The sequence below is a fragment of the Vulpes vulpes genome, chromosome 12 (assembly GCF_048418805.1).
Source record: "Vulpes vulpes isolate BD-2025 chromosome 12, VulVul3, whole genome shotgun sequence".
NCBI lineage: Eukaryota > Metazoa > Chordata > Mammalia > Carnivora > Canidae > Vulpes > Vulpes vulpes.
This window is the reverse complement of record NC_132791.1, coordinates 122,726,985-122,739,053: the sequence shown is the minus strand read 5'-3', so window position 1 is coordinate 122,739,053 and position 12,069 is coordinate 122,726,985. Positions and strand designations below refer to the sequence as shown.

The 12,069-nt window shown below is 38.8% G+C and overlaps 1 protein-coding gene across 3 annotated transcripts in view; it reads left to right on the top strand.

Annotated features, from left to right (window-relative positions):
• Positions 1 to 12,069, top strand: part of HOATZ (HOATZ cilia and flagella associated protein) — a 30,237-nt gene that overhangs the window by 7,439 nt on the left and 10,729 nt on the right. The window contains exon 5 of one of the 3 annotated variants that reach the window (XM_072729840.1): positions 1,938 to 2,242. The exons of the other annotated variants lie outside the window; for them this stretch is intronic. Coding sequence (XP_072585941.1) covers positions 1,938 to 2,081 — 144 coding nt within the window. The 3' untranslated portion in view covers positions 2,082 to 2,242. Of the gene's footprint in view, positions 1 to 1,937; positions 2,243 to 12,069 lie in introns of those variants that run through there. 3 annotated transcript variants of the gene reach the window in all.

Genomic DNA, 12,069 nt, shown 5'->3' with positions numbered 1-12,069 from the left:
AACAGTTAAGACAGTGTGAGTTATAGGTGGATGTTCTGCTGATGGTCTATCATATCAGTAGGTCTTAGAACTGGTTTCCTTACCTCAGGTTCTTCTATATTAATTTCTTAATTCTACAAATATTGATTGAGAAGTACTAAGTGGCAAGTACCATACTAGATGCTGGGAATACACAGATAACATGTGGTCCCTGATCTCAAGGAGTTTACAGTCTGGTGGGAGAGACAAAGTCAAAAGTTATGATACAGTCTTATGATAGATAGCTATGCACATAATACTATGGGAACATGAAGAACATCAAAGTGAAATTTAGGGAATCAAGAAATCTTCCCAAAGGAGCTGAGTCTTAAGGAATATATAGAGTGGACCAAAGACTATGCATAACAGTCCTCCACAATGTGCTAGTTAAATTCCTAAAACCCAAGTCCAGTTATGCTTGTCTCCTTCTATATTGGTGTGCTAGGGCTGTGGTTACAAAATACCACAGACTGAGTATTTTATCTTCTCACAGTTCTGAAAGCTGAGAGAGATCAAGATAGCATCATAGTTGGCTTCTGATGAAACCTCTCTTTCTGGCCTGTGGATGGCCAACTTCTCACTGGGTCCTCACATCGCACAGGGAGAGAACTCTGGTGTCTCTTCCTCCTCTTATAAGGACATCAGTCCTATCATATTAGGGCCCCAGCTTAATTACCTCATTTAACCCTCATTACCCCCCTACAGGCCCTATCTCAGAATACAGCTACCCATGCAGGTACAGCTTCCACATCGGAATGGCAGGGGGCACAATTCCGTCTGTTCATCTACTTTTGTTTTATCCTTGGCTCTCCATTTCTGCAGGACCAAGACCAAATCCTTCAGCATGGTAGTGAAGGTCCTTGCCAATCTGACCATAACCTGACTGACTGCTCCTACTACACTTCCCCTTCCCCTGTACCCTTCCTGACCCCAGTGTAGCCCACTCTGTACCATTCGTTCGCAACCACTAGGCTAGGGCACACTCTATATCCTCCCCATATGTGCTATCAAAGTGGTGGAATAGGTAAAGTAATTTTTGCTGAACCTAAATATACACATTATTCTGTGATATCTGCCAAATTGTACATTAAGTCAAGTGGGTCCTGCAATGCAGTAAAGAAGAAGATTCTATTTGTTGAGAGTAGAAGAAGCCCAAGGAAACAGCAAGCCAGCAGGAAAAAAAAAAGTTACTGAATGCATGTCTCATATAAGTACCTAGGAGAGCTTAGTACAGCATAGTAGAGTGCTGTTTCAGACAAGGCCGTGGTACAAAAGGCAAGAGAATCCTGCAATAACTGGATGCTATAATAGATATCCTCAGATATTATTATCATGTATTTGTAACAGCCAATTTAGTGAGTGTATACCACGTGCTATAAACTAAGCTAAGCAGTTTACATATATCAACTCACATTCTCCTTAAAATAGCCTCATGAGGATTATCCCCATTTAATAAAACAAGGCTTAAATGGTTTTCCAGTTCCCACAAGTGGCGAGTGGCAAAGCCGAGAATCAAAGTCTATATCCTAACTCCAGAGCCCATGAGACTCATTGTATTATAATGATTGCTGGCTGTGGCACTGTCTGAGGCTGCTGCCAAATAACCTAAAATTCAAAACTCTAGTATGAATAAAACAAGTGTGAGAGACACTGCTTCCAGCCCTGTGAGACTATAAGCTGTTTATCCAACCTGCAGTGCACTTTCGTGTCTATACCGAAGCGCTCTTCCCCATGTACCTTCAAGGCCTACCTCAAGTGCCAACTTCTCTGTGCCAGGAGAGGTGACCTAGAGACGAGCAGAATGAAGAACTTCCTGCCACATGCTCACAGCAAGTTGCCTCTATCTCTCTCACAGTCTTCATCACGGTGATCTGTGTTATGGACCATTGTGTGTGTTTTTGTCTTTCCTGCCAAATTAGGCACCATGGTGTAGTGGACTTCAGAGACAGAGCAAGTTTGGAAGTCTAACTCTGCCACTCACTGTTTGCATGACTTCAAACAACCTATTTAACTCTGTGAGGCTCCGCTTCCTCAGATATAAAAGGAGGAATGATAAAAAATAAACAAAACTTCAAAGAGTTGATATAACTTATGTGAAGAGCCTGGCTACTACAACAACAAATCAACAGATGCAAATTCTCTTCTCCCCTCTGAGGATGGAGATCCTTTCTTATTGCTTAAGTCCAGCGCCTTTCTGGTTATTGGAACCCACTACATATTTGTTTCTTTAATAAATAAATGCATAAATGAATGAATTAATGGTGAACATATGCTCTATACAATGATATTTCCATTTCTGTTTTGCCTTCCCCACATATATCCATCTGGCAAATTTTTCTAGGCTGATAACTTTTGCAAGCATACTCCCCAAAGCTAATCTATGTGCAAGTCTGCTTTAGGAGCATGTTAGCACATCACTTCTATTCTCAGTTTTGCTTTTATCTCATGGGTCTCTGTGTGGTGGGAGGAAATGTGACTCCCTGTAATTATGAAAACATAGAATCAATTTTTGGATACTGCCATTTTTCTAAGTCTGTAGCACTTCACCTGCACTGCTGCCATCGCAATTCTAGAACTTTTAGTCTGGTGGCAGAAAATAAGTGGCAATGAGAGGTTCTTGTTAGCTAATAAAAAATGTACAATGATCTATTCAATTTCAGAGAATCTACACATTTTGAACATGTACATTGACAAGTAAATACTCAGTATGATTTTCATTTTAAAATGGGAAAAAGTATTTTGCATTAATTCTCCCAAGGTTTTTCTTTTACTTTTTCTTAAAACTAATGAAAAATCTAAAAATTTCTTTTCTGTATGTCTTAAAAGTACTTTCATAAAAGCTTTTTCTCCCAACCCATATTGATTTTTTTTTTTGGTTGCTGAACTTTTTTTAAACTGTAATGTTACCCTCCATATTGGAATATATTCCAGGTATACATTATAAATGCTTTTGGTTAGTGGACAAAATGCTATTAATCACAACTACTATTTCTTTGATGGATGTCCATGGCAGAAAATCAAAAACAGTTGAGTCTGTCAAGATTAAATGGCTTACTCTGTCCATAAAGGAAACCTTATAGCACTGTACTAGACCATTATTCTTCCTTTGAGAATTCTAAAGTAGTCTGAAAACATTATAATAAATGAATAGTCAGCTAATTTTTTTGAAATCTTAAAACTAATTTGCTTTTTAGTTTTGCCACCTTTAAGAAAGCTTTTTAGCTGATTATCTCTTTATAAAAAGAATTTTAAATAATTCATTTGCTGGGAGAAGGAAGACGAGATCAGAGCAGTATTTTAAGGCATATGGAGAGATGGCGTATTGGAAATAGCCATCTGGAATGAAAGGTCTGACATGAGTGCATACAAACTAAAGATTTTTACAAGAAATTTTTGCAATCTACAGAACAACATCCTCAATACACTCTTTTTAGGGAATGAGGTTTTAATCCATTCTATCACACAACATGTGCAACTAGATTGACCATAGTTTAAGTCATCCTCAAAAGTGAGCTTGCTATATGGCACTTCCATGAACCAGAAGCAAATTATGCTATGAGAACATTCTTAGAAGAATCTTAGAAGCTTCACAATACTTTTATTTACTGAATTATGAAACAGCATGAAAGTGGAAAACTTTAATGTTATCCTCCATCATCCTACACTTTCAAAGTAATTAAGAGGGATACTCAGACTCATTATAAATCAGTTTCAGGGTGGTGGAGGGGGAGGAGGGCGGGTGTTGGAGGGGAATGGGTGACGGGCACTGAGGTGGACACTTGACGGGATGAGCACTGGGTGTTTTTCTGTATGTTGGTAAATTGAACACCAATAAAAATTAATTAAAAAAATAAAATAAAATAAATCAGTTTCATAGAGCCAAACCAAACATGTAAGAAATTTCCTCAGTGTCATTGCCATGATGCTTAGATAAAAGAAAATCCTCTTTGGTGCCAAACTGATCAGAATTGGCTTCCTAGACAAACCTAAATTTTCTCAGTAACAGTGTTATCTAGCATTTTTTCTTTTTAGTTTTACCATCCTTCTCTAATGCAATATTAGCAAAGTTCCTTTTCTCCCATAAAATACATACCATTAGGAAACAGTAGGTTTCTCCTTTACCAACAAAATATACTTAGTCATTTAAATTCCTGTTGTGCCTAATTTGTCAAAGAACTCAAGTAGAAGAATCATAAAAATAGAGCGTGCATTCACAGTAACAAGCAAATATTTTGGTAGCAAATGATAATTAGACTACATAAATATGAGTTACTCTTTAATGTTATCTATAGTACCACTTTGTTTTCAAACATTATTCAAACTTGGGAAACATTTTCAGTTGAGAGGTTCCTTCCTCTCTTAATCTTCTTTGTAACTTCTACAATCCATGAAAACATAGTTGGGGAAAGGGATCAAATAGATGAGATCTGGGATCATATAAATGAATTCATTGCCCAAGACAGACCCAGCTGCAGTTGGACAGGGCCAGGTCCCAAAAGCATATTTTCCTCTTTTTCTTTCCCCAGAGATCTATGTACTTTATCTTTTATATACATCCACCTTAGGAGCAGAATAAAACATTTTTTTTGCCCATTCTTTTTTTTTAATAAATTAATTTTTATTGGTGTTCAATTTACCAACATACAGAAAAACACCCAGTGCTCATCCCATCAAGTGTCCCCCTCAGTGCCCGTCACCCATTCCCCCCACCCCCCGCCCTCCTCCCCTTCCACCACCCCTAGTTCGTTTCCCAGAGTTAGGAGTCTTTATGTTCTGTCTCCCTTCGTGATATTTCCCACACATTTCTTCTCCCTTCCCTTATATTCCCTTTCACTATTATTTATAGTCCCCAAATGAATGAGAACATACACTGTTTGTCCTTCTCCAATTGACTTACTGCACTCAGCATAATACCCTCCAGTTCCATCCACATTGAAGCAAATGGTGGGTATTTGTCGTTTCTAATGGCTGCGTAATATTCCATTGTATACATAAACCACATCTTCTTTATCCATTCATCTTTCGATGGACACCGAGGCTCCTTCCACAGTTTGGCTATTGTGGACATTGCTGCTAGAAACATCGGGGTGCAGGTGTCCTGGCGTTTCATTGCATCTGAGTCTTTGGGGTAAATCCCCAACAGTGCAATTGCTGGGTCATAGGGCAGGTCTATTTTTAACTCTTTGAGGAACCTCCACACCGTTTTCCAGAGTGGCTGCACCAGTTCACATTCCCACCAACAGTGTAAGAGGGTTCCCTTTTCTCCGCATCCTCTCCAACATTTGTTGTTTCCTGCCTTGTTAATTTTCCCCATTCTCACTGGTGTGAGCTGGTATCTCATTGTGGTTTTGATTTGTATTTCCCTGATGGCAAGTGATGCAGAGCATTTTCTCATGTGCATGTTGGCCATGTCCATGTCTTCCTCTGTGAGATTTCTCTTCATGTCTTTTGCCCATTTCATGATTGGATTGTTTGTTTCTTTGGTGTTGAGTTTAATAAGTTCTTTATAGATTTTGGAAACTAGCCCTTTATCTGATACATCATTTGAAAATATCTTCTCCCATTCTGTAGGTTGTCTTTTAGTTTTGTTGACTGTATCCTTTGCTGTGCAAAAGCTTCTTATCTTGATGAAGTCCCAATAGTTCATTTTTGCTTTTGTTTCTTTTGCCTTTGTGGATGTATCTTGCAAGAAGTTACTGTGGCCAAGTTCAAAAAGGGTGTTGCCTGTGTTCTCCTCTAGGATTTTGATGGAATCTTGTCTCACATTTAGATCTCTCATCCATTTTGAGTTTATCTTTGTGTATGGTGAAAGAGAGTGGTCCAGTTTCATTCTTCTGCATGTGGATGTCCAATTTTCCCAGCACCATTTATTGAAGAGACTGTCTTTCTTCCAATGGATAGTCTTTCCTCCTTTATCGAATATTAGTTGACCATAAAGTTGAGGGTCCACTTCTGGGTTCTCTATTCTGTTCCATTGATCTATGTGTCTGTTTTTGTGCCAGTACCACACTGTCTTGATGACCACAGCTTTGTAGTACAACCTGAAATCTGGCATTGTGATGCCCCCAGCTATGGTTTTCTTTTTTAAAATTCCCCTGGCTATTCGGGGTCTTTTCTGATTCCACACAAATCTTAAAATAATTTGTTCTAACTCTCTGAAGAAAGTCCATGGTATTTTGATAGGGATTGCATTAAACGTGTAAATTGCCCTGGATAACATTGACATTTTCACAGTATTAATTCTGCCAATCCATGAGCATGGAATATTTTTCCATCTCTTTGTGTCTTCCTCAATTTCTTTCAGAAGTGTTCTATAGTTTTTAGGGTATAGATCCTTTACCTCTTTGGTTAGGTTTATTCCTAGGTATCTTATGCTTTTGGGTGCAATTGTAAATGGGATTGACTCCTTAATTTCTCTTTCTTCAGTCTCATTGTTAGTGTATAGAAATGCCATTGATTTCTGGGCATTGATTTTGTATCCTGCCACGCTACCAAATTGCTGTATGAGTTCTAGCAATCTTGGGGTGGAGGCTTTTGGGTTTTCTATGTAGAGTATCATGTCATCGGCGAAGAGGGAGAGTTTGACTTCTTCTTTGCCAATTTGAATGCCTTTAATGTCTTTTTGTTGTCTGATTGCTGAGGCGAGGACTTCCAGAACTATGTTGAATAGCAGTGGTGAGAGTGGACATCCCTGTCTTGTTCCTGATCTTAGGGGAAAGGCTCCCAGTGCTTCCCCATTGAGAATGATATTTGCTGTGGGCTTTTCGTAGATGGCTTTTAAGATGTTGAAGAAAGTTCCCTCTATCCCAACACTCTGAAGTGTTTTGATCAGGAATGGATGCTGTATTTTGTCAAATGCTTTCTCTGCATCTAATGAGAGGATCATATGGTTCTTGGTTTTTCTCTTGCTGATATGATGAATCACATTGATTGTTTTACGAGTGTTGAACTAGCCTTGTGTCCCGGGGATAAATCCTAATTGGTCATGGTGAATAATTTTCTTAATGTGTTGTTGGATCCTATTGGCTAGTATCTTGTTGAGAATTTTTGCATCCATGTTCATCAGGGATATTGGTCTGTAATTCTCCTTTTTGATGGGGTCTTTGTCTGGTTTTGGAATTAAGGTGATGCTGGCCTCATAGAACGAATTTGGAAGTACTCCATCTCTTTCTATCTTTCCAAACAGCTTTAGTAGAATAGGTATGATTTCTTCTTTAAACGTTTGATAGAATTCCCCTGGGAAGCCATCTGGCCCTGGACTCTTGTGTCTTGGGAGGTTTTTGATGACTGCTTCAATTTCCTCCAGAATAAAACATTTTAAACCCTAAGATACAACTGGTCAAGAACCCATACTAATGATCTGCTCGTAAAACATGATTAAATGAAGCTATTGAATGCAGAATGAAGCCCGAAAGGATTATGTATGTTTAAAATAAATGACAATAGTGGAATAGAGTCTGCAGGTCACAAAACAAAGCCATAGTTGATGAGCATTGTATGTTCTCCAAAGGAAGTGATACCAGGAAAAGGCAACAGAGAGAAATGGAAAGTCATGGTGCCAAGGTTCAAAGCCTATAAGAGAAACCTTGCCATGGGAATTAGCATACAGGGTCAGGGGTGGGAAATAAGACAGGACCACTTTCCCAGAATACCTGGGATACAAGAAAGAAATTGGACACAGGGCACAAGACAGTATTCCACATGCTGGAACTTTGGTACGAGAGAGAGGCTTTGCTATAAAAAAGAAAACAAAGTCCTAGAAGCATAAATCCTTCCCCTCAACAATCACATTGCTCAACAGTTGTGTTATTCCCCTACTGCCATACCAAGAAAACTATTTTAAAGCCATTAATATAGAAGAAAAAATTGACCAAGCCAAAAGATGCTTAAAAATCAATTTGGCTCAGTTGGTTGAGCGTTCAACTCTTGATTTCAGCTCGGGCCAGGATCATGAAATCAAGCCCCGCATCAGGATCCGTGCTGAGCATGGAGCCTGCTTGGGATTCTCTCTCTCCCTTTCCATCTACCCCTCCCACTCACATGCTCTCTTTCTCAAAAAAAAAAAAAAATCAATTTACAAACAATTGATTCTATTAGGTAAAAGTATATTTTCATTGTTACAGTAATTTAGTAATTTATTTGAAAAATTTACCTTTTATTAAGGATAGTATATCTAAACCTTGAAACTTTTATTATAAAGGTTACATTTTTAGAGCACAGAATAACTAAAAACAAAGAAAAAAACCATCATTTTTAATGATGGTTATAATGTTTTATATATTATCTTTACATTCTCTAGAGTTAATGACTATAAATGCTGCCAGTAGACATAATGTAAACCTTGATGCAGGTAAAGACACTAGCCTATAATGTGAGGTTGGATTGGACTTTGTGTAGGTCTTACTTCATAGAGATAAGACTCCACACTGAAACATAGGGTCATGTGGGGCCAGGCTGAATTTTACTCAATGTTTGCCCAAAGCAGCTGGAAACTCTGTAGCCTTAAAAAGAGATGTAGACAAGTTAAGGATCTAAGCTGAAAAGGAAATGCTAAGCCCAGGCAAGAAGGGCCAAGCAAAGCCATATAGGAAAAATAAATCATGAGGACAAAAGTTAGGAGAATCTGATTTGGAAGAATTGGGCAAGATTCATTCAACAAATATTTATTGAATACCTCTATGTACCTAGCACTGACCTGGGCACTAGAGTCAGATGATGGAGTCCAACATGTTTTAAATACACAAACTCTATCCTTATATGAAACTTGCTATCTAGTCAGGGAGAGAGATTAGTGAAAGAATTATATATGATGTTAAGACAACATTTAATAGGGCAGTATTTTTTTAATAAATTTATTTTTTATTGGTGTTCAATTTGCCAACACACAGAATAACACCCAGTGCTCATCCCATCAAGTGCCCCCCTCAGTGCCCGTCACCCAGTCACCCCCACCCCCCACCCACCTCCCCTTCCACCACCCCTAGTTCGTTTCCCAGAGTTAGGAGTCTCTCATGTTCTGTCTCCCTTTCTGATATTTCCCACTCATTTTTTTCTCCTTTCCCCTTTATTCCCTTTCACTATTTTATATTCCCCAAATGAATGAGACCATATAATGTTTGTCCTTCTCCGATTGACTTATTTCACTCAGCATAATACCCTCCAGTTCCACCCACGTTGAAGCAAGTGGTGGGTATTTGTCATTTCTAATGCTAAATAATATTCCACTGTATACATAAACCACATCTTCTTTACCCATTCATCTTTCGATGGACACCGAGGCTCCTTCCACAGTTTGGCTATTGTGGACATTACTGCTAGAAACATCGGGGTGCAGGTGTCCCGGCGTTTCATTGCATCTGTATCTTTGGGGTAAATCCCCAGCAGTGCAATTGCTGGGTCGTAAGGCAGATCTATTTTTAGCTCTTTGAGGAAACTCCACACTGTTTTCCAGAGTGGCTGCACCAGTTCACATTCCCACCAACAGTGTAAGAGGATTCCCCTTTCTCCGCATCCTGTCCAACATTTGTGGTTTCCTGCCTTGTTAATTTTCCCCATTCTCACTGGTGTGAGGCGGTATCTCATTGTGGTTTTGATTTGTATTTCCCTGATGGCAAGTAATGCCGAGCATTTTCTCATGTGCTTGTTGGCCATGTCTATGTCTTCCTCTGTGAGATTTCTCTTCATGTCTTTTGCCCATTTCATGATTGGATTGTTTCTTTGCTGCTGAGTTTAATAAGTTCTTTATAGATCTTGGAAACTAGCCCTTTATCTGATACATCATTTGCAAATATCTTCTCCCATTCTGTAGGTTGTCTTTTAGTTTTGTTGACTGTATCTTTTGCTGTGCAAAAGCTTCTTATCTTGATGAAGTCCTAGCCTCAGCAATCAGACAACAAAAAGAAATAAAAGGCATTCAAATTGGCAAAGAAGAAGTCAAACTCTCCCTCTTTGCTGATGACATGATACTCTACATAGAAAACCCAAAAGCCTCCAACCCAAGATGGCTAGAACTCATACAGCAATTTGGTAGCGTGGCAGGATACAAAATCAATGCCCAGAAGTCAGTGGCATTTCTATACACTAACAATGAGACTGAAGAAAGAGAAATTAAAGAGTCAATCCCATTTACAATTGCACCCAAAAGCATAAGATACCTAGGAATAAACCTAACCAAAGAGATAAAGGATCTATACCCTAAAAACTACAGAACCCTTCTGAAAGAAATTGAGGAAGACACAAAGAGATGGAAAAATATTCCATGCTCATGGATTGGAAGAATTAATATTGTGAAAATGTCAATGTTATCCAGGGCAATTTACATGTTTAATGCAATCCCTACCAAAATAGCATGGACTTTCTTCAGAGAGTTGGAACAAATTATTTTAAGATTTGTGTGGAATCAGAAAAGACCCTGAATAGCCAGGGGGGAAAAGAAAACCATAGCTGGGGGCATCACAGTGCCAGATTTCAGGTTGTACTACAAAGCTGTGGTCATCAAGACAGTGTGGTACTGGCACAAAAACAGACACATAGATCAATGGAACAGAATAGAGAATCCAGAAGTGGACCCTCAACTTTATGGTCAACTAATATTAGACAAAGGAGGAAAGACTATCTACTGGAAAAAAGACAGTCTCTTCAATAAATGGTGCTGGGAAAATTGGACATCCACATGCAGAAGAATGAAACTGGACCACTCTCTTTCACCATACACAAAGATAAACTCAAAATGGATGAGAGATCTAAATGTGAGACAAGATTCCATCAAAATCCTAGAGGAGAACACAGGCAACACCCTTTTTGAACTTGGCCACAGTAACTTCTTGCAAGATACAACCACGAAGGCAAGAGAAACAAAAGCAAAAATGAACTATTGGGATTTTATCAAGATAATAGGGCAGTATTGATCCAATCAAGGGAACAGGAAGGATTTCTGCAAAGACAAGCTGAGATTTGAAGGAGAAATGGGCATAGGCCAGAAGAAGGGGTGGAGGGAGCAATGGGAGAGCATTCCAGACAGCAGAGGCAGCTCTGCAAAGATCCTATGCTTCAAAATCCATAGGGCATTTCAGAAGCTGAATGATCAGTGAGATAATGCAAAGTTTAGGCCATGGTAAGAACAATGAGAAGCCACTGAAGGGTCTGACACTGGGGATTGATAATACCAGATTTGTTTGCAAAAGTCAGGATACTAAAATATAGAGAATAGTTTCCACTGAAATATGTATGATGGAGCAAAGAATGGATCAAAAGTGGCCAGAGCAGAAGAGGGCAAACCAGAGTGGAGGACATTGCAATCATCCTGCTGGGAGGTGATGGTAAGATTGGTTCATTAGAAAAGAGGAGGTGAGAGAGTATTAGGAAGTAAAATAATTAAGTCTTCAATTATACATTGGATATGAAAAGTAAGGCCAAGCAAGCTATCAAAGGTAACTCATAGTACTCTGGATTATACAACAGGTGCCATTCTCTGACACAAGGGATAGACAGAGGTCAGGTGTTACACTGGTATTTTGTTTTGTTGGAGAGGGGCGGGGTTAAAAATTCAGTTGAGACTTAACCAGTTTGAGAGTTTAACCAATTCAGTGCCTTTGAGATGAGCAGGTGGAGTTGTTGGATAAGCCTGAAACTCAGGGAAGTGCCAGGGATGAGATTTGGGAGTTAACCCCTACACCTTCCTTCCTATAGCCTAATGGGCAGGACAGGAAAGACACACTGGAAATAGGAGGTCAGTACTATTAATCCATTCATCTTATCTAAATATTTATCGATATGATGGAAACCCTAAAGACTCAGTAATTTGTTTGTGGAGGACAAGCCTTGGTAATTATCTCAGACTGAATCATCAATAATATATCATTCAATCACATATACTCTATTGAATTTTGAAATGCAATGTTCTTTCAGGCTCCTGTTTTTCTCAACATTAAAATTCAAATCTCACTGCCTTTTAAAAAATAAGTGCCTTAATCAGTTTTTAAAAATCACTTCTTTTACTTTCATGCATTTATTTTGTGTGAAGATTTTAAAATAAGGGCTACACTTTTCTGG